Source organism: Oratosquilla oratoria, chromosome 15, assembly GCF_046742065.1.
Source record: "Oratosquilla oratoria isolate Oo_2021 chromosome 15, ASM4674206v1, whole genome shotgun sequence".
NCBI classification, from domain to species: Eukaryota; Metazoa; Arthropoda; class Malacostraca; order Stomatopoda; family Squillidae; genus Oratosquilla; species Oratosquilla oratoria.
In genome coordinates, this window is record NC_134791.1 from 31,864,873 (window position 1) to 31,892,044 (window position 27,172).

At 38.9% G+C, this 27,172-nt stretch overlaps 1 protein-coding gene across 9 annotated transcripts in view; it reads left to right on the top strand.

Moving 5' to 3' along the window:
• The window catches only part of how (protein held out wings), a 211,299-nt gene that overhangs the window by 138,755 nt on the left and 45,372 nt on the right, over positions 1–27,172 (top strand). For 5 of the 9 annotated variants that reach the window (XM_076198746.1, XM_076198749.1, XM_076198745.1 and 2 more), the window contains one exon: positions 4,661–8,479. The exons of 1 other annotated variant lie outside the window; for it this stretch is intronic. In XM_076198746.1, coding sequence (XP_076054861.1) covers positions 4,661–4,911 — 251 coding nt within the window. In that variant the 3' untranslated portion in view covers positions 4,912–8,479. Of the gene's footprint in view, positions 1–4,592; positions 8,480–27,172 lie in introns of those variants that run through there. 3 more of the 9 variants (XM_076198750.1, XM_076198754.1, XM_076198752.1) reach the window with 2 other exon arrangements.

Consider the following 27,172-nt stretch of genomic DNA (forward strand, 5'->3'; position numbering starts at 1 on the left):
AAAGTTCATGAGAGTAGAAAAGTGAAGATTGTATTTTGCTACAGGAAGCTCTTGACAGGATTTAGGATTAGTGGCAAGTGTGAAAAATTAATTTCAGTGCAAGAAATTGCAAAATATTGGAGGTGTGGCAAACATATGAAGATGCCATCAGTATTTTATCATAGAAATTGGAAGAAAAAAAAATGGAAACCCTTCATATCTCAGCATTCCTTAACACACATACACACACACACATACATACATACTATATATAATATACAATATACACACACCAAAAGGCCCTTTCCCCCCTCAGTGGAGTTGAGTTTAAGCATATACTCATCCCACACTCATCCAAAACCTATTTGTTGTCCCTTCTGTCTTAATTCTTTGTGGATGAAAATGCACCACTGTCCCCTGCCCACTGCTTGGGTCAGAAGCATTACAGCAAGACAGCACCACAGTACAGCCCGACAGCCAAAGTTGATTTACTCCACTGCTTCATTACATGGCAAAACCCTCTCCCCTCATTTACTCAAGAAATTATAGAACAGACAAGAAGAAATTCCTTTAGGCTATGTCAGTTACATCAATTCATAACTATACCTATCTCTTGCCCTCTCCCTTCCCTGTTTGACAGACATTCTTCAACATCCACTGCCCCTTTCCCCCTATATGCCCACCTCATTCTTGTATTTCCTGCAAGTTTACTCCAAGTTTACTCCATCCACCTCTGCCTTCCACACTTTTTGTTAGTCTCCCTTCACTTATTATTTCCTTATGCCCAAACCATTCCAGTATTCTTTAATCAATCCTTTCTGCCCCTGCTTTCTGTGTTGTCTCATTTTGCACTTTTCCTATCCTCATAATTCCCACCATATTTTTGAATACCTCATCTCAAACATGTAGTAATAATAATAGCAGTAGTAGTGGTGGTGGTGATGAAAAAAAAATCTGACTTGGCAAAAGGCCAAGCTAACTCAACTCCACATCTATTGTCAATTGATGCATGACAGTCCATTTCAGATATATAGGAAATAAAATTCCATTTAGTGTAATTCATTGTTCTAAAATCTGCAAAGTGGCGAGTTAGAATAAACCGACCATACATATCATGTAAGGCTGCCTGATGCAGTCTTGTTTCGTCATGTTTGGAATGAAATTGTTTTAAGCTCTTGAGTTCCAATTTCCTGCTTCACAAGGTGCTCAATCCCATGCTGTGCATGATGCAATCCTTTTCAAATGTATAGGAAATGAAAATTCATTCAGTATATTGCTTAAATAAAAAAAAATCAAATTAGAGTTAGCTAGCTTTGTGATACACAATGGAATCCTATTTAAATATGTAGGAAATGGAAATATTTCAACAATTCTGCAATTGGCAATAGGCAAAGTTATTATGTATGAATTACATATTAAGCCTTCACATCCCATATCACATAGTGCTCAGTTTAACCCATACTCGTCTGGAATTCTTATTTCACATGCTTGTGCCTATGGTGGTAGTTGAAACGTTATTTCTTATAACTGCATTGCATGTAACCCAACAAGGCTTCAACACCTTCTGTGCCAAGTTAAGAGTTCACTGTAGCTACAAAAGCAAAAGAGGAGAAGGAATTAGCAGTGTTGGTCATGAAAAATATATGTACAAGATTGTTGATGAACACAACATGGAAATGAAGAAACTGATGGAACCTGATCTGCCCTAAATCCGAGTATATAACAGTGTGATCCCAACACAAAGAGGGTATAAAAGAGATTCAAGGGAATATAAAGAACAGCAACAAAAATAGGCCCCAGCCTCACAGACCTCATTATGAAATATTAACAAAATGGACCTGCCCTTATGAGAAGAAAGAAGAAAAGTACAACATGATTATTGTATTCAGTTTATGAAACGAGCATACAAAACTAATAGTGAAGGATATAAAGAAATACATTTTTCTGTATAAGTGTGTCAATTTGTGAAATAGCCTAGACAAGGTAGTGGTTTAATCAATAAACCAATTGTCAAGTAAAAATTTGACAACATAGGATAGGAGCCTTTGAGCATTGCACTTTCCTGAACATTACAGTTGTAAATATTTGATAACAGGTGCATACTTGTTCAAGAATGACTCTACAAACATTAAACATATGGAAATTTTTAAGTTAAAAATTTAAACAATTGACAACTTTGGGGTGATATTGAGGTTTGTCAGTCATGTAAAATTACTGATAAGTAAATACATTTCCATTAAACTGAAAAAGCTTACAGTCGGAGAATGAAAGCAAAGTGAATCTGTCAAACTAATGATTCATTGCTTGATTGTTTAATATTGAAGTTGACCAAAACAAAACTAAGCATTTGGTCAGTCAGTTTAGTTGTATTTGCAGATTACCTGCTTTGTCACTGTTTCTTGTTAGAAAAATGCATTGCTCTGTCATATAACTGTACAAAAAAAGAAAATCTTATTCAGTTTAGTTTCCAATTTTTCATAAGTGAGTAAATAATGTAATGTAAATGTGTTATACACCTAGGTCTATTAATCCAACGCTTGCCAACCACCACTTACTTGCATGGACATTTGGGCCCAGGACATGAACCCACTCTGAGAAATGGTGGTATTTTTATGTCCTCTGTCAATTGCGGAAGTGGGTTTATGTCCTGGTCCCAAACATCCTCACAAGTGGCTGTTGGCAAGTGTTGGATTAAGAAACCTAAATGTAGTAATGATTGCCTCAAGTTGGACTGACATGAAACCTAACTCCGCAGTTGCTGGCAGTGATTCTTGAACCCTCCTAGATTTGTTTTGCCTGTAGTCTGTGTTTCATTAAGGTGGGGAAGTTACAATGTTGCAGGATTATAATAGAAGGGGAACAGTTGTTGGTTGTCAGCTCTTTATTAAGAGAAATGGAGATGAATTTGATGGTGGTGAGGGTGTGGATGAGTTTTAAAGATGGATGCCAGAGAGGTGAATCTAAGACATTGACCTTGCTGGACCACCACCATTTGCAGGTATTTGCCATTGGTCCCTGTTGATTTTTATCTGGTTAAATAGTGCCATTTCATGACTAACATTTCAAGTGGAATATGGAAAATAGGGAATACTGGTCAGTATTTTGCACACACCAGTATGATGATCATAAAGGGGTTCAATAAACTACATATTATAGCCTCTCATGTTGAAAAAAATTATAATTATCACTTGTTGCTTTGACACAAACAACCAACATTAACCAGGACATGAATTGAAATGGCAAGGAAAGTTGTAAATACATTTAAAAAATTTCAAAACCTAAACTAGATATATCTGATCAAGATATACATAGCTTAAGTGAATGTCCTGGTTTTTCTATTTTTCAACTACACACTATGCAAAGTTTGTATAATGTAAAATTTTGTAGAAAGACTACAGGAGTAAGAGGAAAATATTGCCAAATTACAGAACTGCATGGGAGGACATGAAGAAATAGCCACAGTATCTTTTACAAATGGGAGGAAAATCATGAACAAGAAAGGTTGTATCCCTTTGATGTAAAATGAAAGGAAAAAAGGTCAAGCCTTAAAAATGTATATATATACATGGGCCAGTGATATGTACATATATATATATGTGTGTGTGTGTGTGTGTGTATGTATGTGTATGGGCCAGTGATATGTACCTGCTCATTGTGGTCCTGCAAGAATAACATTGGAAAGAAGTATCTCCCAGCCACCCATCTTTAAATTCTGTCTACACCCTTGCCTCTCCATCCCAGACTGACACTTGATATCTGGACTAGACCCAAGATATCTTTTTAAAACATTAACTCTCTCTTTCTCGCTTTCTTTTTTTTTTTTTTTTTTTCTTTTATTTATTTATTTAATTATTTTAATAAGGAGAGCTGACAAATGATGGTTGTCCTTTCCACCTGCTGCTGCTGCAACCCCTCCTTCTTTCTCCCTTCTCCCGCTTCCACCTCCCTCCTTGCCTCTTCCTCTTCATCCTAGCCAGTGATATAGTAACACCACTAATACAATGGTTTTTCTCAAGGGATCATTTGGGGAGGGGGTGGCTGAGGAATGTTGCTGGCTGCTGTGGGTCTCTGGGCCTCCAGTGAATGAAACTGAAGAATATTATTAAAACAAAGTTCAGCCTCCTAAACAGGACAATTTAAGAATGGAATGAAATACCAGCAGAGGTGGAAGGTGCTCAGGGTATAAATAGTTTTTAAAAAAGGTATGGTAGGCAATATAAAGTGCCCAAATTGTAGTTTAGTGAACATGGGGCACCAAGAGGATCTATCTCAGCCCTGCAAGATACATATAGGTAAGCACATACACATGCCTCTTTTGCCTCACATATGCCTCACATAAATGCACACATGCATATAGCCTGCTGGTTGGGTATGCATGCACACAGCTATAAGATCCATGATTGTTGGTGGGATCTTGTAAATAATAATGATAGTAATTAATAATATTAATAAGCTTTGTCATGAGAATGGTTTAGGGTATATAGTGCAGTGGTCTTAGTTATGTATAAATAAAACTTAGTTTTTTTGGGGGCATCATGCACCAGTTTAATGTACTAACATCCATTTCTTTTCTCTGTTAACTTCCCTCTGGCTGGATGATCCTGGTCCCTCAGCTGACCTGGCGCGTTGCTAACCTGCCCCGGGCTCCTTCTCTTGTGTCCCTCGTGTTACTACTGACCAGCACTGAGGCACCACTACCACCACCACTCACCCCTAGGATACACCACCACCATCACCACCACCACCACTAACAGCGTTGTGGGGTGCCTTCTCACTCGCCTGCTGGCTCTGCAAAGTGTTGGTATGTCACTACTAGTATACTGCTTACCTACTACTACCACCACTGCCACTACTACTTCTACTGCTACTACTACTTGCTGCTACTACCACTACTACTATTATATGACTATGACCACCCAGTTAGCAACGTAGAGGGTTGAACTCTTGGTCTGTGCTTTGAAGGCTGTAAGTGGTTGCATCATAGTAAGGTTTTGTCAGCAGTAGTAAATCATGTACACACTTCAGCAGAATAAATATGCATGAAGGAAATGCCAGAAGTGATAGTGAAACTTGCAATACGTATGGAGAAAGCAAAGTGGAAAGGAGACCAACAGTCATTTTATTTTTTTATTTTAATATGTTTTCCTCTCCTTGATAAGTGTGATTGGTTTGAATCATCACAATGAATATGAAAAAGAAATGCTTTCTTTCGAAAATGTAGATGTTCTCCGCTAAAATGTATGGAGACAGGGTAGGTGTGAAACAAGGTGAAGGCTCATTGAATGAATGAATGTTATGAATTGGAAGTTGTAAGATCAAATAACATGCTATATAGGATTGTTTTTGTCAAAGATTGGTAAATAAGCATAAAGTCCAGAAAGCTGCTGTGGTGGAAAGTAGTGATTATGAATTGCCCATGATGTGCAAATAAAGATGATATTGTGAACAGACAGCAGTTGTGAAAAGAATTGTAAGCAAGTTAATACAAATGGCAGCTGTGATTCCTCATCAAGTGTTGTGACAGCTCTGACTTTTGTGGAGATCAGTTTAGTGAGAAGAATGGAGTGAGTGACAGGAAGAAAACAAAAAAAAAAATTGTCAAGAGAAGAAAAATATCTTGCATTTATAGATGGTGCTGACTTCAGTTTTCCCTATTGGCTTTACCCCCATAGAAGATTTGAATTAAATTAGAATAATTGTGAAAAATATTTTGTTATGAACTATGATAATATTTTTGTTTATTTTGTAGATGACTACTTTGTAAGGCAAAAGGTGGCTGTAATGCCCCTTATGGTCGTAAGAATGAATCTCATAGCATTTTTGGATAAGTGTCCTCAATCGATGGAATTATTTACTTAAGTGTTATGTAGTTAAATGTTTTGGATTTATTTTCAAAAGTAGAAGGCAGCTGAAGAATCAAAGCAAGGTCACAAATGTAAGGCTTATTAGGGCTTTGCAAGATAGTGGACAGGAACTAAAGGAGGGTGAAGAAAAATTAGATCTAATAACAAAATTGCACCATGTATTTGGTAGACCAAGGGACCTGTAGATTAACAAACATTTTTTCTCACTGGATAGCCTAGTGGTAAGTTATGATTTGTTCAAAGCCTATATATAGATCAGTATTCCTTAATGTTTTTTTTAAGTAATTCAGAATTTCTTCCTTTAGTTTTACTTCACCCTTTCTTGCATAGCCTAAAGTCCTACCATTGGTGCTGAACTCTTCTTCCTCAACCAATCACAATGGTGCTGCTGCTTCTACAAATGCTGTTAGTGTTGTCTTTGTTAGACCAGAAAATGTTATGTAGTGGTACATCATGATGACAATGATGATGTTGGTGATGATATGGATAGCTAGGTGCTCATAGTGTAAGGGTGGTGAACAATACAAAGGACACTGGATTATAAAGATGAAAAGTTGAAAGTGGTAATGTGGACAGCAGCAGTTGTATTGTTCAAGTAACTACTGCCAACTACTTGTGTTTAAAGAACTGCTACAGCTACCACTGTTGATACTATTACTATTACTACTACTACTACTACTACTAGTTTCTATGACTGTTATAGTGTGTACATGTCCACACTACTCTTGTCCGTCCTTTTACGGTAGCAGACCTGGTTCAGGATCCCACGGTGCTATACTTGGTATATAGCTGTTCTCACATAATATTTTTTATCCATATTCTTGTTGCTGTGACTTTTGATGCACTTTTTCCTTTATTCTTGCCAATTTTGTTTGATAGTTTTTATTTTTGATTCTTAGAATTATATGAATGATTTTTACCTTCATCTTTTATCAAAGCTTTTAATAAATTTTCTTAGAAAAATAATAATAATGATAGTTAAAAAAAATGTGCTAATTTGTGCATATATAGATGTAATGTGGATTTGAATTTAATTGGTTGAAAAAATTACGACAATACCATATTTGTTCAGTTTTCAAAAGGCAAAAATTTTTGAATTGAAATGAAAAAAATGATTAGTTATTACTGGGTACAATGAGATTTATGCAATGCAGGAACAATAGAGGGAGGGAGGGAAGTGGAGAATAGGAGGAAATGTTGCAGCAACATTGTGTGATAAAGTGCCAAGAGTTAGGCTACCTTGGGGAAATGTTTCCTACCACCCAATTTTGTATATAATTATTGCAATCATCACTTCATTGTTGTACTTAACCATGGTCTGTACTTAAAAAAAGTGCATCAACATTTGTAATTTGGTTAATGCATACTAATTTCAGGATATCTATCATGGTCTTGTGTATCAATAGTAGTCTAAGGAAGACTGACTTTAATTTTCAATGTGGCGTATTTTTCTTACCATGCTTTCCTAAAAAATGTTTAATGTTGTGCCATACATGGATGTGACCATCCAGTAATCCCCATTTTCCTCTTGGTATGTGCAAATGTAAAGTGTAAGTAGAAGTACTTATAAGTGCACATTTAGGTCTAGCAAACAGTATTAGTTTGTAAGGCTGATGTGAATATTTTAGAAACTCAAAAGTTAAGTGGTGGTGGCTTCTTTTTGATTTGGAAGTTGAGATGTTGATAATCAAGTGTGCCAAGTGACTGGATCCTTCATGGAGGTAGCTGGCTCATCCAAGTAAACTTTTTTATTTCTTGTTTATGTTTATTTAGTATTGTAGATCTACGTAACTTTATTTGTTCTTCCGCAGTTTCATTAGATTGTTTACCACAACATTAAATTTGAGTTATGGCATCAATGGCACCCTTTATGATGATTATGTGAAAAGACTTAAAAATAGTATGCCAAAAAGAGAAAGTTAGTAGGTAAGGCAAAGCAAGTAATACCATCTTGGGAGATGCCAATATCCTCCATGAAGTCTGTGGTTGGTTGTGATTTTGTGAAAGATCCTGGAACCATCTATTTAGAAATACTTTTTATGTGATGCCATTGTGATGGTGACATGTGTCAAAGTTTAATTAGAAAAAAAAAGTTTTATTTTGTTTTGTTTGGGGTTGCACTAGTAATGATGGGTAGACTTGGATGCCTGTAAAGCATCACCATTTTTCAGTTTGTATCCAGGAATCTCAAAGATCTTTATCATCATCCATTTACAATCATGATTATCAATGGTAAGTAGGTTCTAACCCATGCTGTTATTCTGTTATCATTTTAGTACTATATTCACTACTACTACTACTACTACTACCACTGCTGCTATTACTACTACTGTTACTACTACTACTACTGTTACTACTACTGTACTACTATCACCACTATCATTACCACAATTATTTCCACCACTGCAATCATCACCACCAACAATACCACCACAATCATCATCACCGCCACCACCACCACCACCACTTCTTATGACTTGCTACCATTTCTACTATTGCTACTACTTATGGTGCTACTGATAGTGCCTCTAAATTGACTGGGTATAGGGGATGCAGTAGTGAACCTAGTGCATTGTTCATTGCAAGCTATGCACTCCTCTGTAAGCAATACTGTGCATTAAAGTTGATTAATACTGTATTCTTGACTTTTAACCCTTTTAACTATTAATGATTTTTGTATTGTTGGATGCCAACCAACCCTCTGATTTGACCATATGAGCATAACCAGTATAACAGAAGTATTAGCATTAGGAAATAACACATAAGTAACTGCAAGAATAACTTTTATATTTAACATTTACAGAGAAAAACTTGCTTTTTCATTGGGATGTTTGAGCTTAGAAATTTATTTGCATGATTTATTTATTTATTTATTTATTTATGTATTATTTTTTACAAGAAATGAACATATTACTCAGACATTGTAAACAATATGGGGAGGACCAGGCTGTAAGATTACTTTCTATGCTACAGGGTGGATAACATGCATGCAGCACAAATTAGTGCTCAGATTTATGGCATGTGGTGACTGGAAGAATTTACAAAAATCCTTTGCATCTTATAAAAAAAATGTATGAAGCAGTATATGAATTTTCACTTACTTTTTATACACAGACATACATGCACAGGTGGAACCTCCATGAGCATAGCTCTTTTCCTGTATAATACAGTTAGGTAAAATACAGATGCACTACTCGCTTTAATATGGCTGGTACAAATTAGTATTGGTTTTGACGGGAAAATCTCCAGTTCAGTATGGAGTCAAACCACTGGATGAAGCAAAGAACTAGTTCATTTTTTCATTTTTATAATTTCTGTAGGTTTAAAGATGATTAACTGAAATAGAATAGGCATTCCATTATTTTACACACCTTGCATGAATGTAAAAGTGAAAATTAGAAATTAAAAGTTTTGATGTTTGGGTGAGAAAAGACAAGTTTTCATCTCCCCAGATTTGATCCTGCTTGTACATCAGTATGTAGCAAAAATTGGTCTTGCCTTTAATCATGATAGGTGAGAAATAACTAGGGGAAAGAAGGGGGCTTATTACAAGTTGCAATTCTTGTAAATAGAAAGTACATATTGGACACTGACAAGAACAGTGAAACAAAAACTGACACAATATATTCAAATGTGGATGGTTTAGTTTTTAAAGTGCATGATGTGATATATAATAATAATCTGGAAAAGAAACTGGACATAGCATGCTTAATAAGAATATAATGAACTGCAGTGAAACACTGAACATGAATGCTTATGTGTGGAGAAGAGAGAGTATGTAAAGAGGGGAAGTTGTGATCTTTAGCAGGGGAAGATAATAAATATGTATTCAGAGAATGAAAACACTGAAGTAATACATCATAAGGTTGTGATTAGCATAATCTTTACACCATTATATACAAAAACAAGAGAAATGCATACATGGTCCAAATTTAGCCTTTTATAAAGGATAGAGAACGACTATTGAAACTGGGTTAGAAATAAAATACAGATGTTATTCTAGCAGATTTTTATTGTGGCAGTATGGACTGGACACAGAATCACGTTTGTATTTGTCTAGTTAGTGTAATTACTGACATACTGTCCTTGTGTGAAAAGGTGGAGGAAATACAAAAGTTGATAGAGATCTTGAGCCTGATCCAGATATAAAGTGTTAACCCCTTAGAGCAGCACCTCCATGTTGAGGTGAGGGTATTAACAGGTTTTAAAGGTGTGGCATTGACATGATTCTCAACTGTCCATCTTCCAGGACCATTACTTGCGAGTACTAGTTGTTGGTTCCTTTTGCTGCTTCTGATTGATGTGCTGGAGGTGACCTGTTGCATCAGTATGTTTGTGGAAGACACACAGACAATGAAGAGAATTATGAATGGGCATAGTTTTGGAGAACTGCAAAATGTGAGAAGACTATAAGCAGGGGCAATATTGGAAAATAAGAGTTCAACATCAAATAGTGTTATGTCCTACAATTGGATAAGAGTGAAGAGGTACCCAAATGGGAATGTAAAAGGAGTGGTAATATAATCCGTATAAAACAGAAGGACTTGGGAGTGATTGAACATGGGCCCATGTACTGAGAATAATATGATTACCTGTGACTTGGCCACCCTCCATAAAAGAGAGAGGGCCTTCACTGTATGTGTATTTACATAATGTACTTAATTGTAGTGTACAGGGAGGGAGCTTTGCTCATGTCATCCTGTCTCTTATTCTCCAGTTATCACAACACACTGAATTCAGGTATGATACCAGCTTGTGTTATGTCATCACACAGGCTACTTCTGGAGGTGACACATTAGTATGGAAAACTATATCTTCACATCCTTCATTCACTTTTTTATTATCATACCTCATTTTTAATTAATGTATAGTTTGAGCTTGAACTATATATCAGCTTATATGCTATTCAAGGAAATTACATGTGTTTGGAAAACACCACAATCAAGTCTTCACACTATGGCAGGGCTAATGCTTCTAACCTCTCCTTGTATGAATCTATTAGGTTGGGATCATTTTGGTTGCTGCTCTTTGTATTCTCTTGATCTTTCTTTTATCTTTCACTTTGTATGGGGACCATACTTGTGCTGCATATCCCCCTTTTTTCCATCATGTTTTCATCCCTGTATATAACTTAATTTGGTATACTGGGGAAGGCTGCCATGTAATGAAATGGTGGGGGTAAACCATTTTCAGCAGTCAGGTTCTACTACAGAAGTGCTGTGTCCTGCATTGCTTCTGACCCAAGCAATGGGCAGGGGGCAGGGATCCAGAAGGAACTAAAATAAGGTACAATAAATAGATTTTGGATGGTTGTGGGATGGGTGAATGCCTTGACTGGGTTAACCCCCATCCCCCCACCCCCATCTTAAGAAAGACTTTTTGGTATATATATATATATATATGTGTGTGTGTGTGTGTGTATATATATATATATATATATATATATATTTTTTTTTTTTTTTTTTTTTTTTTTTTTTTTTTTCTTATGCTATGCACTATGTACATATGAAAGAATGAGTGAAAAAAGACCAGCAAAAGGAGTGTGGAAGGTAGAGATAGATGGAGTGAACTTCGGGAAGACCGAGAACAAGATGGATGGATGAGGTGGAGGGGAATATAAGTTGGGAAGGGAGAGGGCAAGAGGTAAGTTTAAGTGAAGAATAGTTGTGAGTGGATGATAAATTGATGCTGCCGGAAGGGATTTCTTAATATCTAATTACTTGCGAGTGGAAATGGAGGGAGGGTTGATATGTCTATGAAGTGGGGGTAAACCAGCTTTAGCTGTTGGGCCTTGCTGTAGAGATGCTGTGTCTTGCTGCATTGCTTCTGACCCAGCCAGTGGGCAGGGGCCAGGGATGGCTCTACACCTACAAGGAGCCAAGATAAATAGGAAAGCAAATAAGTATTGGATGGTTGGAGGGTGAGTACCTGCCTTGGCTGAATACCTCTCTTATGAGGGGAATGAAGCCTCTTGTTATATAGATAAATGTAGATGTTATGTAGTACATAGGAAGGTAGCAATGCTCATGTCATCCTGTCCTGTTTCACATTTTCCAATTATCATAATTTGTTTTTGAATTAAAAAATGGGTAAGGGTGGTGCTCTATCATCCTTTAAGCTATTCCAGGCAGTTACACTGGTTTGGTTTAACATAATAAATTCTCCCCTTTCAGAGAGGTACCTTGTTTATATTATATATTTATTTTATACATATATAATTTTATTTTATTTATTCATTTATTTTTGTTTTTATTTTTCCCATCATCATCCTTCAGGTATGTGGTCCATGACTTTGTGATACCCTCCTATCCCAAAATCAAGAGGTATTTGCTGTCAACTTTGTTCTCCCCATCTCTGAACACTGCAATCAAGTCCCCTTTCTTTGTGACCTTGATGATGACAACCTCTTCAAGCCTGGGAATCATTTTGGAGGCATCTCTTTATATTCTCTTGATTTTACTTGTATGATTCACTTTGTGTGGGGACCATGCAATTCTGCATATTCCAGTCTTAGAGAGATTAGTGTCTCTATGACATATATTTCCATCATCTCTTCACCTATGTAATGAAAAATAACCTTCCATGCATGTCCGTCTGTCCCCCCCCACCCCCAGATCTTACTGATATGTTTGTTAGGTGACAAGTTGTCCCTTATCAACACTCCCAGAATTTTACCCTCTTTTACCTTAAGTGATTTGCCTTCCATTGAATAATTAAACTTTTGAGCTAATACCAGTCTCCAAAACTTTGAATTTTCTGTCTGCAATTGAAATTAACTTTCTACTTAGGTATGACTCCAGGCATCTGTGGTATCTAAACCCCTCCCCCCTCTCTCTTTGTCTGTCTGTCTCTCTCACACTCTCCCTCCCTCGCTCTCTCTCTCTCTCTCTCTCTCTCTCTCTCTTTCTCTTTCTCCTTCTTTTCTTCTTATTCTTCCAATAATCTACAGCTCTGATCTTTCCTCTCAAGATCTTTGTTGTCTTGTGTGTGTGTGAGAATGTACTGTATATACATACATAGACCTAAGGCAGGAGTGAGGTTTTCCTTATCTGCTATGAATCTCATTTTGAGGTTTTGTGGCCCTCTCTGTCTGGTCTACTGCATTAGAAGAGGAAGACAAGACCTTGAAGTAGGATTTGAGGGCAGCCTGAAAGAAAACTAACTGATGTCGCACCACTTCATGGTGTCTGTGTTGTTCCCATCAGGGAGTTGATGCCTCACTCTTATGCCAAGAGTGAGGCAGTGACCAAGACTGACAGTATGACTGTCAAACTTTTCTCCCAGAAAATAACAACAACTCAATTTTTTCAGCTCGCAATAAAAAATCCTCTGGAGATGGTGCATGACAGTGGGAGCAGAGATAGTGATATCTGGGAACCCTTAGTCACTACCCACACAGGTGGCACTCTAGGTTCAGTGGTTGCCTTTTGGTAGGACTAGAGAGCAGCACAACTCAGCAGCAGCCTACAAAACTTGGCAGACCTATTCAGAATCTGGTCTACTTGCCCAACACAGTGAGAGGACCAGAAAAGATGCTCCAAACATGGCCTGGCACAGGAAGTGTCCTTATCAAGGTCACCCATATGTGGCATGAATGATAGTAATGATAAGAATAATAATGTTAAAACAAGAAATAGGGGGCAGAATAAACTGGATGTGGAGATATACAAAAACGGGTCCCGTAAAATACAACTAGGTAGAAGCCCTCCAGAGACCAAAATTCCTGTGATGCACTCCCATCCCACCCCATAATGCTATTCTGTGAATGGAGCAAAGAGGGCTTAGACCCCCTCCCCCATCCATAACAATCACAGTCATCAACTTTATCTCCAAACCTAAGCAGTCAATCAGTAAATGCCACCCCAATCATATTAAGTGACTGCATTCCTAAGCCTACCCAGCCCTACCATCTATCAGTGTGACCCATACCAAGATGAAGTGGTCTTTGACTTTTACTACCCAATATTCTTAATCCTAAAATCTCCGAACATTTAGTCAGTAAATCAGAAATGACCCATGAAAGTATGACTAATGTGAAGAAAAAATGCAGGAACGCCCCCTCATCATGATGTATATAAAGGTAAAACCCAAACAACTGAATTAAGATTAAGAACTCTGTGACAAGGTCAAAACCTTAAGAACCCTGGCAATCAGCCCAATCCATACCCACATAAGATATTTAACACGAGTGTGGTAGTAGTGAACATCCCACCATTATGATATGACAGATGAAATAATGGAAAGAATAGGAAGATATTAAAAAAAAAAATATTAGATTAATAGTACCTTGAACTGTACAAAAGATTAATACCCCAACAGCAATACCTTCAATCAACAATTTCTAACCTAACCATAAGTTAGCTAAGATATTATATAAGGATATGCTACCCATACCTGCTGCTTCAACTGCCAATACTTTGGACAAATCTAGCCAGATGTACAAACTGCACCCAATATCACCCTGCATCTTCAAACTGCACAGTACACCAGATTAACAAAGAAGAAGTCTGTCTCAGAGACTTGGAATCCATTGGTTTCACAGAAGTCCAAAGATGAGTATGGTACAGAATGATCAGAAACTGGAGTCGTTATATGGAAGCACTATAGTCCATCAGATGAACCCTTCCCTGCCCACCAATAGTTCCTCCACCTGAACAACTACATCAAGGGAGAGTACCTATATGATGCAGAAACTTTTTATATAAACTCCTCCTACCTTCCCTTACCAATGTCATTAGAACCCTAAACTCAACTCCATATCATCTGTTGTGAAAAACAAGAACCTAGACAAACCCCCACCTACTCACTCATAAACCCATCCATGCTGTCTCTTCACTTACCAAGTACTTATAATCCTACCACCTCAAGAAATATTTGATGTCTGGGGGCTGTTGAAATATTGAGTTTAGATGTTTGTCTTGAAGTGCTTGTTTGGTGATGTGGGTGTGAATGTTTTTGTGTTGATGTATGTGTGGTATGAGTGATAGGTTGCATATGTTTTGAGTAGTATGTTCTGCATTGTTTTTCCAGCTGGTATTATTTTTATGATATAAGATTGGGCGAGTGGAATTGAGGGTTCTAGTATAGAACTGTGTATCTATTATTGACAGTATTCATTATCTTTCTATTCTCCCAATAACAATAACTTTATTCTTTCAACTAACAAAAAAGTCATCCTATGATGGTGGATGATATTGGGGGTAGGAGATGGTGATCTGTAGAGGCTCATAGTTACAACCCACATGGGTAGTGGTGTAGGCCCAATGGTCAACCTGTGGTAGGATCAGGGAGTAGCACAGCTTGACAGCACCCTACACACTGCTCACCCTCACATGGGGAAGAGGCTAGACTGTAAGCATAAACTCCCCAAACCTAACCTGACTGGGGAGCCACCCTCGGCAAGGGTGTCATCATAAATAATAAAACCGAACAAGAAGAAGGAAGGAACAACAGCTTTCCCAAACTAGGTTCCCTCTGTTGCACTCCAGCCCCACCGTGCAACAGCCTGTGAACAGAGCAAAGAGCCCCCCCCCCCCCACACACACACACACCTTAAACTCTAGAACAATTTACATTGGTAACACAAGCAATGGCCCACCCTCCCCATACAAGGTAATAATTTTTGCCATGTACATTATCAGCAGACCCAAGCACAATCGGTGACTGCAACCCTGATCCCAATAGGAGATGCTATACCTACCCAGCCCTACTAGCCACCAAATTGACCCATATTTAGATGAAATGGACCATGACTTGGACTATTCAAGAATCTTAGTCTAAAAAATCTGCCAATGGTGAATCAGTAACAAAGAAACATTCCATGAATCTATATGGTGAATTTGAAGACTAGTGCAATAATTTTCACAATTTGTGGCCTCAGGGATAAACCCTAACAACAGAACTATAACAAAATCAAAACCTGACCCTAATAGACACCCCAGTTCAAACAACAACACAATTCATATGCCACAAAGAGCATTTAACACAGAAACAATAGAAACCTTTAGCCACATAAATCACAGACAGAAATTCGTATTCCAAAAGACTACTCTTGAATCATAGCCACCAAACTTTATACCACACTCCCTCCCAAAACTATAGAGAAGTAATGTCTCACACCCCTCTCCAATTGTAAGTAAATTGCTCCATGGCCAAATACAATCACGTGATACAACACCTACATCTAATCACTATATTCTTTACATTAAAACTCTCCCACAGAACAAGAATGGGAGACATTCTCCCAACTTCCTGGAGGAAAGTCATCATCATCCCCTTCGCCAAACCAAGAAAGGACAAAAACCCTCCAAACATCTGCCACTTACAAACTATAAACTCCCAGAAAAATGACAACTGGAATGTCATTCTGTCATGTCAACTTATGCTGTATTCTCTGATATCATATGACACAGCCTTGAAATGGTGGATCCTACATTAGCTACATAAGGATTTCAAGGAATTATACCCCTCTTCATATCCAATTCTAAACCCACAGAACATTTTGAGTACACATAGGATGAAGCTTGTCCTTGTCTCATACCCAACAAGGAATCCCCCAAGGAAACTCCTGTCTTTTTTTCACCATAGCTATTGATGACAACCTCCTCCTACTAGCAAAAAAAAAAAAGTGTTTATGAGATGGCTTGGCCTTGTTGTGTCAGAACCCATCCAGCTCCTATCAGCTGCCTTCTCTAAAAAGGCATAACTTGAGTTATTAAGTGTACAGAAGACAATGGATTCCATTATACACCTTGGAATCAATCACCATGCAGTTCTGTAGAAGACATTGCTGCAGAGACTCCATCAATGCAATCAGGTAGCACCATCCTCCTAGTGGTAGAACAAACTTTATTTCTGAGCCTGATCCTTAGCAATGGACTTGCCTGGACTCGCCTTAGCATCTTCCCTTGGAACTTGTGATCTCTGTAAACTGTTATTCCACACAAATTGGGGAACGGACACAATTGCTCTTGAATTTTTACCAGGCCTCCATTCAGAGCAAATTGAATTACTGGTGTCAAGCATACTCCTTCACTGCACCCACATCCCTTTGAATACAAGAACCTATACATTCCCATGACCTATGCCTCAGGAGAGGTACCTTTTGCAGTACTCCACTGAAAAGCTTGTACATAAAAAGTGGACAACCCCACCATGAGCATCCACCATACTCAGACATCATTAAAATACTGTATCTGTACCACATCAAGAAGACCCTTACCAACCCAACCTCCCACACCATTACAGTATCTACAACCCATAATGAATTGACAAATACCTACATAATGCCCATCCATATGGCAAAAGAATGGCAGATCTGCCATCTTTACTAAAAGTTGTCAACAGTATCCTAAACCAAAAAATTTGGATCCCTTTTCCTTTTTACTAGTGAACTCTTTACCATCCTCACTACTGTGTATATTATCTACAACTTACAAACCACCTAAGAACAATGAAGTCCCACGGTTGTTCTCACACTAATATGGTAGATGGTAGAATTTGTACAGACAGGGATGGGGAGACAAGGGAAGGGAAACATGGGACTGGAAGTGCCTTTATCAGGCAAATAATGTGTTAGTCATTTAATAAAGGTACTCTGTCTTGTGTTTCCATTCCCTTCTCTTCCCATAACCATTGTTTTGAAACAGCACTTGTACACAGGATATGGCTACACACACAGCTACCTCATGACAGGAAGCAACTCTCACCTCTCGGTATTTTCCTTCATAATACCAGACATACTTCTGCGATGTCCAAATTACAAAACACCTTGCCACAATCACCTATTCACTCATCCAACCCATCAAACAACATTGACTACACCAAATCGTGGGTGCATGAATACCTCCATTATCTCTATAACTTCCTACAAAAAATTACTTGTAACCAGAATATAAACACTAGTCCAGCACATGAAATATAAGATAATGTATGGCAGTGGTACAAGATTGTCTTCAGATAGAACCACAGGAAACTACAGTCCATAACAACAATATACGAGATCCTGGGCAACAACACACCAATACCTCCATTAACTTACCACAACTTCCTAAGAAAAAAAAAAAAATAGACCAAAATAAATGCCCTCGACTTGTTAGATTAACACATGAAAGATAACATATGGTATTGGGTTGAGATTTTCCACAAGGACAGAAGTGCTGGTAAACTTAAGTCCATAACATCTTGACTTTGAGCAGTCTGTAACATCATACCTATACCATAGTAACTTATTCTGTTCATACCCCTTACAGATTACCCCTCCACCTCCAACAACCCATTCTATCACATGCAAACTGGAAAACCTTACATGTAACATTTGTCCCTGAAATTGTAGGAGATTTTAGAACAATTGACACAACACTAATATATCTCACAAATCGCATCCGACAACATTCATCCCCATCCTTATAACTTTACCATCCACATTTCAACACTTGGTTCTCTTGTGGAATCCAGGTTGTACCAAAGAATAAAGAAAACAGCCTTTCATTACCTCCAGAGTACCTTAGGGAATTCCATTCTCTTTAAAACAGCAAGAGCACATGCCTGCCAAGTTATGCATCAGGCATGCTGAACTCATGGCATATTTACATATAAGTACTTAATTCAAGAAATCCCATCTCCAATATGATAAAAAGTAAGAAATACAAAAAAATCTCAAACTAAATTCAATCCCTATCCTCCAGATAAGTAGCAGCCATCTCCACACCTTTTCTAATGGCTAAAAAACTAAGATAAACCATTAATTGTTATTAGTTGAAACCATGGCCTCAAATCCATATTTCAAAAGAAAATCTTTTAATCACAACCAACTCTAGACTTTACGATCACTCCAACCAAGAATTCATTAATTATTTACAGCAGTTGAATATTTCACTTTCCAACTGCAAAGCAACAGACCTAGACAACTTACATTATATGACCTGTACATACAACTAGCTGTGGATGTGCTGTGTCTTGGTGCATTGCTTCCGACCCGGGCAGTGGGTAGGAGACAGGAATGACCTTTCATCCACAAGGAGCTAATAGTGAAACAAAGGTGGTGGATGAGAGTGGGAGCATGGCTTTGACTTTACTGCCTACCTTAGAAGACGGAAGAAGCCCTTTGTTTATAAATGAAAAAAATTATATAACCAGGGCTTTTTCCCCCTTACAACGGAGGTAACAAAGTCAAAAGGCAAGCACCCACTCCCATCCACCATCCCCTCCTACCTCTCAAGGAAGGTAGCCAAAGGCATAAATCCACTCCCACCCATATCATCACCACATCTCCACTCCCTTTTTTTTTTTTTTTTTCCCATCTTGCCACTGCCCTGGGTCATACTCCCTTACCTCCCCATCCCCCATCCACTCCCATGCATCACAGCATCATCCATACACAACCATTCTCCACTCCCCTATCTTCTGTCTTCTCCCTTCTCCCTCATTCCCAATGCCCCTTTTACTTCATCCATCAATCTCATATTTGGTCGCCCCCTCATGTTCACTCCTTCCATCTCTGCCTTCCACACCTCTTTTACTAATCATTCTTCACTCATTTTTTCCATTTATCCAAACCATCCTAATGCTCTTTCATCAACCCTATCTCCCAACTCCCTTCACACCCCTGCTTTCCTCCTCATTTTTCACTATTATCTAGCCTAGTGACCCCTACTGTATTTCTCAGGGATTTCATCTCAAACACATTTAAATTCTTCTCTTGTGTTCCACATTTCTGCCCCATACAGTGCTGTTGGCACAATCACCCATTCATACAATCTCCTCTTTGTATCCATTGCTAAATGTCTATTTCTCATTACACTTTTTAATCACCCAAGGCATTTACTTGCTTCTCAATCTACATTCTACCTCCACCTCCATCCCTTTCCCACCACATTCTCCCCAAAGTATCTGAAGCTATCCATTTCCTCCAGTCTTTCTCCATTAATACTCTTTCAATTTGCTGCCATCTTCTCCCCTTGTACATCTCATCACCTTACTCTTAACCACATTTATCTTCAAATTCTTTCGCACACCTTCCCAAACTCTGTCACTAACTCCGTAATCTCTCCTCTGATCCTGCTACAAGCGCAGTGTCGTCAGCAAACAACAACTAGCTTATCTCCCATTTTTCTCCATTTTCTTTAACCATCTCTAATCCCTGGTTCATTATCCTTGTATTTACCTCTTGCACCACCCCATCCATGTATAAATTGAACAGCCATGGCAACATAACGCATCTGTGGCGAAGTCCCACTTTAACCTCAAACCACTCCCTCTTTCCATTTCTAATTCTAACACAGGCTTTACTACTCTTGTAAAAACTCTTGACTGCTCTTAACAGCTTTCCTCCTATCCCATCCATCTATAATACCTCCCACAGTGCCTTCCTGTCTACCCTGTCATAAGCCTTTTCTAAATCCATAAGGGCCCAAAAAACATCCTTAGCTTTTCTTAAATCTTACATATCTGCCTTACCACAGAAATCTGATACCCACAACCCCTACTTGCCCTAAACTCACACTTCCTCACCAATTAGTCCCTCTTTTCCTCCTAATCCTCTCAATCAAAACTCTCCCATGAGATGTCCCAACTACACTCAGCAAACTGATCCCTCTGAAACTACTACACTCACACTTGTCCACTTTTCCTTTGTAAACTGGAACTATAGAGGCACTCCTCTAGTCCTCTGGCACTCTACCCTCTTTTATACAAATGTTAAACAACCTCACCATCCAGTCCACCATCATTGCACCTCCCTTTAGACAGTCTGCATGACACCCATCTTACCCAGGTGCCTTACCTGCTTTCATCAAATAAATGTTTTCACCTCATCTTTTCTTATTTCTCCTCGATTTTCTTCATCACTGTCATTTTCTTAATGCTTCCCACTGCAACTACCTTTCCCTCCATATCCTCCTTCACATTTAGCAATTCCCAAAAATACTCTGCCCATCTTCCTTTTACTGCTATCTCTTCCTTCTCTTCTCTTCTCCACTTGATTTGCCTCCCCTTCCTCTTTTAATTTCCTTCCAGAACATCTTTTTATTAAAAAATTTGTCATACTTACCCCATTTCACATCTGCTCTCCTCTTGACCTCCTTTATCGTATGTTTTACTTCTCCCTCATATGATTCTCTCATCTTATTTTACAACCAATCTGTGAATGCTCGTCTCTTCTACAACCTTCTTTGCTTCATCACCCCACCACTCACTTCCCTTCCTTCTATTTCCTCCTGTTTCCTTGTTCCACACCATCTTTGCACACCTTGTGACTCCTTCCTTGAAACATCCCCATCCTTCTTAGTTCTACTCTATACATCACTCCCACTCTTCTCTCAGCTTCTTGTTCTCCTTTTCTTTCTCATTTAAGCAGTTTACTCAAAGCACCTTACCTTCTGTCCTTTTTCACTTTCTCCATCTATCACTCTCAACTTACCTTCCACCAAAAATTTATCTAATATTGTCCCACTCTCTCCCCTAAGAACATATACATCCAAAACTTACTACTTTTCTCCTGGTTACCAGTATATAGTCCATTAAAGCCCTACATACCACCCTTCCATCCACCATCCTCTCTCATGTGTACTTATGCTTGACATTATTCATAAACACTGTGTTTGCTGTCATCAACACTCTAGACACATCACCATCAACTCTACAATGATTTTTTCCTGGCACTCCACACTTCCCAACTACTCCATCTATTGGTTCATCTCCTACCCGAGCATGGAGATCTTCCAATACCATTACATTGACATTTCTCCCTAAACCCTCTATGCACTCATTTAAATCTATCAAAAAATCCTCCCTTTCTTCTACACTCTTCCCATTACCAGGCCTGTATGCACTTACAAAGACCCACATCTCCCCAGTTTTACTTTCATTCACATTAACCTTAAAGAAAACTCCTCAATGCCAACTTATCCATCTTTATTCTCACAAACATACTGCCTATCTCCTCCCTTTTACTGTCATCAGTACCACCAGTGTGGGCTCAGAGTGCACACACAAATAAAATTGACAATAAACTCCACGCAACCATGTGGATAATATCAGGGGCCATTAAACCAACACCACTCATTTGGCTGCCAACGATGAGTGGCATAGCACCACCAAATATACGACGTGAGGATGCCATACAAAAACAACACCAACGCATAGACAACCTTCCAGCAGATATACCCCTCAAACAAATAATGGAGGAGGCCCCACTAATAACGAGGCTAAAATCAAGAAAACCTTTCTTTAAAACAAAAAACGAAAATTTCAACCTAAAAGAAGCCTGGCAAGAAGAATGGACAAGGAAACTACCCACTGGGGGAAACTTAGTAACAGACCCAACCGAAATACTACCTGGATTTTCCAACCTAACCAGAAGAGAATGGACACAAGCCAACAGCCTATCACAACAAGGCTAAACAGCCGTTAACCTGCATCGCTGGGGCTACAAAGACTCCCCAATGTGTCCATCTTGTCATAACTCACCCCAAGATACAGACCATCTCGTACTGCACTGCCCAATCACAGCAGTGCCTGGGGGTTACCAGACTATCTATGAAGCAAATCAAACATTCATAGACTGGCTAGCAAATACAAAGTTGGAGGTGTAAGAAAGCCATACGATACTACTACTAGTACCACACCCTTGTGGATTAAAAGGCCCAAACCTTAGAGTTCTGGTTGGAAAACTCTTATGCCTTTGCTATTTTTTAGGAATGTGCCCTTTGGGGCTACAGAGAGTAGGATGCCTAGTCCTATCCCCATCCCATTTTTGTTACCTTTTATGACTCAAATGGGAACACTTGGTGGCAGAATTCTTTCTCCTTTACCACAGGATTTGGCAAAAAAGGAAATGTATATTCAGAGAAGTGGTACAGGGCAGTATTAAGAGTGGGGGGACAGCATAATGTAGGGACAGTCACAGTATAATAAAGTAGCATAATTTCTTTATGAATAGAGATTTCCTGTAGCACAGGCAAAATTATTTGTGGCTCTGGTCTTTAGGGGTTCCCCATATACCCTCTAAAGTATCAGCTGCATGCTACTGAGCAGATTTTAACCTCACAATAACATACAGCCAGTATCCCAAATGTAGCTCCTCATAAAAGATAATAATAACAAATTGAATAAATCCAACTATGACATTCTTTATGCTAATCCTTTTCTAGACAATTATGGATGGAAGGTACCTTCCCAACCATCTGGAAAGAAGTTATTATTTTCACTTTTCCAAAACCAGGTGAAGACTACTTCCCCAAACATACTATTCAGCTGCCCTTGCAAATTATCTTGGTCTGTCTCCTGAAAACTGGAGCATCTTTCCCTTGTATCCCTTTCAACAGGATTGAGAGCAGGTTACAGCACTGGTATCCAGATACAAACGGAAGCAACGGTTTTTACCACATTTGGTAATAAAACATGTCTATGCTTATTTTTTTTCTACCTGGATAAGGGCACTGCCTGTAAACCAATACATCTATCGCCCCAGGTGTCTCCTGCAGGAGACCCACAGCTTCCAAGTAACCAGTAACAGCCATTGGATTGACCCACAAGTCATCCAAGAGATAATTGTATTATCTGGGTGAGGCCAAAGTAGAACAGTGCAGGATGAGATGTTAATTGTCTTCTGTGTGGTGATTGTATCTGGGTCATTTTACTTCTATGGACATGCCTACTCTGTGTTGGTACTGGTAGCCTGAGCGCAGTCATGCTAGTTTGGTTCTTGCTTGTGGAAAGGATTTCTTTGCAGGGTTGTCTGTCGCCCGGAAATGGTGAATCCAGCATAAATTCCTGAGGCTTCCAACCACAATACCTACCTGGGACTTGTGGTTATTCCCATCAGTAACCTTGGCTTTAGCCACATGATATTCAGTATCATTTGGCAAGAATCTTTCACACCCATCTGTTCATTTGCCATTAACGTATTTTCAGATAGCTCCTACTGTGATCATGGAATGGGTTATGCATTAGTATCTCCTACAGACACAGGTGCTCAGTCCCCTTTCCCATTTTTACCTCAGTCTTTACCATAAAAAATTGCCTTACCCTTGCTACACCACACCTTATACACCCCCCCCCTCTTTACCCTTTATAATAATTTCTGACTTGCATAGTTGCTTAGAAGCACTTTTCACTTCACTCCCACTATCCAATGATTTACAAAATCCACTTGTGGCTCATCAGTTTTTGTGTTTTAAACCTGTATTATTTTGCTAAGTACCATCTCATGTAGGGATCCCTGGCAATAAAGAGGCTGACAAGGCAGGTGCCTCCACACCACTGCCTGCAACTGACTAATGTCTTGCCCTCCAGTTTGCATCGCAAAACATGTTTCAGAAATTCTGGGAGGAACACCCAACAAACCACTAAGACAAACCCCATATACATCCATGTCCCTCTTCCTACCAACATAACCAATGCTTTGAGACAACACTGATGTGCTAAAGAACAGTACACTTATCTCACAAATGCCATCTCATGACTGGAGATGACCCACCCACTGTTCATGAGGTACACCCCTTAAAACAACCTTTTTCTCCCTGACCTAGTCCCTTAAATTAGTGACTACACATAATTTTAGGTGAAACAATACCCATATTCTTAGTGTATCCTCAAAGAAAGGACTTGTTTCCAAATTATAACTGTCCCACTTCATATAAATCAAATGTGATGCATCAGTACTCCTATAGTCCAATAATACTTTACTCTCATATAATACCTAAAACATCTCTCGGCTGCAGTGCAATATTGTCCATAAGGACAGAAGTGCTGGTGAACTGTCAGTGATAATACCTCAATTAATACCACTAGCTTTAAGTCTTTCCCAGCCTACTTGCTGCCTCATTCTATACCACTAGCTTTAAGTCTTTCCCAGCCTGCTTGCTGGACAATTCATGTGCTTGATTGTATAGGCATCAGATACTTTTAGACCTCTTTGTAACCATATTCTTTGTCATCTTGTTAAGATATTACTGTAGACCTGTCAACCTTTGTAAATTTTCAGCTCTTGGGCTGCCAGTTTCTTTCAAATAAACATGAATTTATTAATTTATTTATTTACATACATGCATACACACAAAAAGAAACAGAATCCCACAAGTTTAGCTCACTGTGTATTACAGTTAGGTAAGTACAAAAAATGCAAAATATTGGATATTGAAAATAAATATTAAAAATAAGGCCATCATGGAACTAATGGAATGAAATACAGTTACAAAGGTAAAAGAGGAGAAAAAGAACTGGGATAGTTTGTAAAAGGTAACCTGTCACTTTATAGATATGTAAGGTTGTTTGAGAAAGGTGATGTAAAAAAATTAGAGCATAGTATGCTCCCTGCACTAATTGAAATATATAATAAAGATCAAGAGAATCCAATGAGCATCAACCAAAAAGGTTCCCAGCAGTTTGCATATAAGTCACACAAGGAGAGACTTGAAGTACAAGACTTGCCATATCAAAGGAATGAAGGGATATAAGCAGAATTGGCAGAGATTTCTTGGTTTGGGATGGGTCTCAAGACCATGAAAAACTGAAAAAAGGCCACATGTCTGACAATGTGAAGAAATAGTTTATCATGAACTGGAGTGGAACCATACATAAATTTAAGACTATGATAAATGGAGACTAAGAGGACTAATGATTTATTGGGTAAAGTTAATCAATGATTTTATTCAGATATAAAAAGAAATCCTCCCATGTGAGGACCATGAGGATGAAATCTAGATGTCTAAGGCTTCATCTAGACCTGCTGGTTTCCTTGGATTAGCCCCAGTGCCTGGCCGTCGGCCAAAAACTCATCAATCAATCAATCAATCAATCCTTGGATTAGCATTTGACTGGTGGGTTTAGAATCTGTCCACAAGAATTGCGCCTTTCCTGTATACTACAATTAAATTAGAGTGTTTAGGATAAAGAACTTTGGGTAATCTGAGGGTTTGCTTCATCTTGTATGGGTTGAGCTTTCAATTGTAGAGGGACTTTAGATTTTAGAGGTAAAGGGTTTATAGTTGACCAGTAACCATTCATTCCAGTTGAGACTGGGTGTACTGGGGAAGTCTGTGAGATTAGGATGAATGTATAATGGCTCTGTGGGTCTGGTTTGCCCCTTAACCTCTTCAATACAATTCAAATATTCAAGCACTCATTAGCTACCTGATGTACAAAGATGCATCACAATATCCGGATTATAAAATATAAAGTTACAGCTGTTGTGCTCATTCTCTTTCACCCAGAATACAGTATTTGTAACCACTGAAAAAGTGATCAACATTGTTCACAGAATAAGAGCATCACTCAGCTACAACTGCAAAATAAATATAATCAGGAAGCTGACGCTGGCATCCTCATATACTCACTCACACGTAATGACGCCTATGTAGGCATCATTGTATTCAAGGGGTCATTGGGGGTGGGAGATGTATTTTCTTGTAGAAATTGGATAGATTTTGGCTTGGAGTTTATATTTTGAGGCAGTGCAAGCTTCACTGGGGAGGCAGGGCAGGTGAAGGTCAGAAGGTAAATTTTAGAGCATGTTTCCTTGCCCCCTCCTAATTCAGGATGAGCAGTGTGGCTCCAAAAGAGGGCCATTCACTAATGTTGGTTGTTGCTGAGCTGTCTGGTACTACCTTCCATGCCCCAATATAGGATTATCACTGGGACAGCACTTCCTACTATATGTATTGTGCATATGGACTTTAAAGAAATTACTCTCCTACCCCCACTATTATGCACCACTAACAGACTTTTCATTAGTATTAGGAAGAATGAAGTTATTGAGATAGGAAGAAAGTTTTAGCAATGACTGAATGTGGTCAAATTCAGTTGCTACCTGACACCATCAACTTCCCTAGAGCTGCAGCGTCTACGTCGTGGGACCACCCCCCAACCCCAAGAGTTGGGGGCCAAACAGCAGCAACCACCCCTGGCCATCAGCTCTACGCAGGTGGCACCGATCCCCAAGAGGAGCTACGCCTGCCTTGGGGAGTACCACAATCCTTTTTCCCAACATGCAATGTTACGTTTTTTCTGCACCGAGGGGTGATTTTCCGGCGATCACCCCTCTTCTACTTTTAGCCGGAGATGTAGAGAGCAATCCTGGGCCCACCACAAAATACACATGCCCAACATGCTCTAAACCCATTACTTCGAGCAGACAGACAAAGGGCTCAGTTCAGTGCAATATGTGCAAAAACTGGGCCCACCTCACTTGTACAACACTTGCTGACACAAACCAATACACAAACACTTGGACATGTTCTACCTGCCCTCCAATAACCCCACTCCCACCTCCCCAACCACAGCCAGCACCCTTACCCACTCCCAATTTCCCTTTGCCCTTACCCCCGATC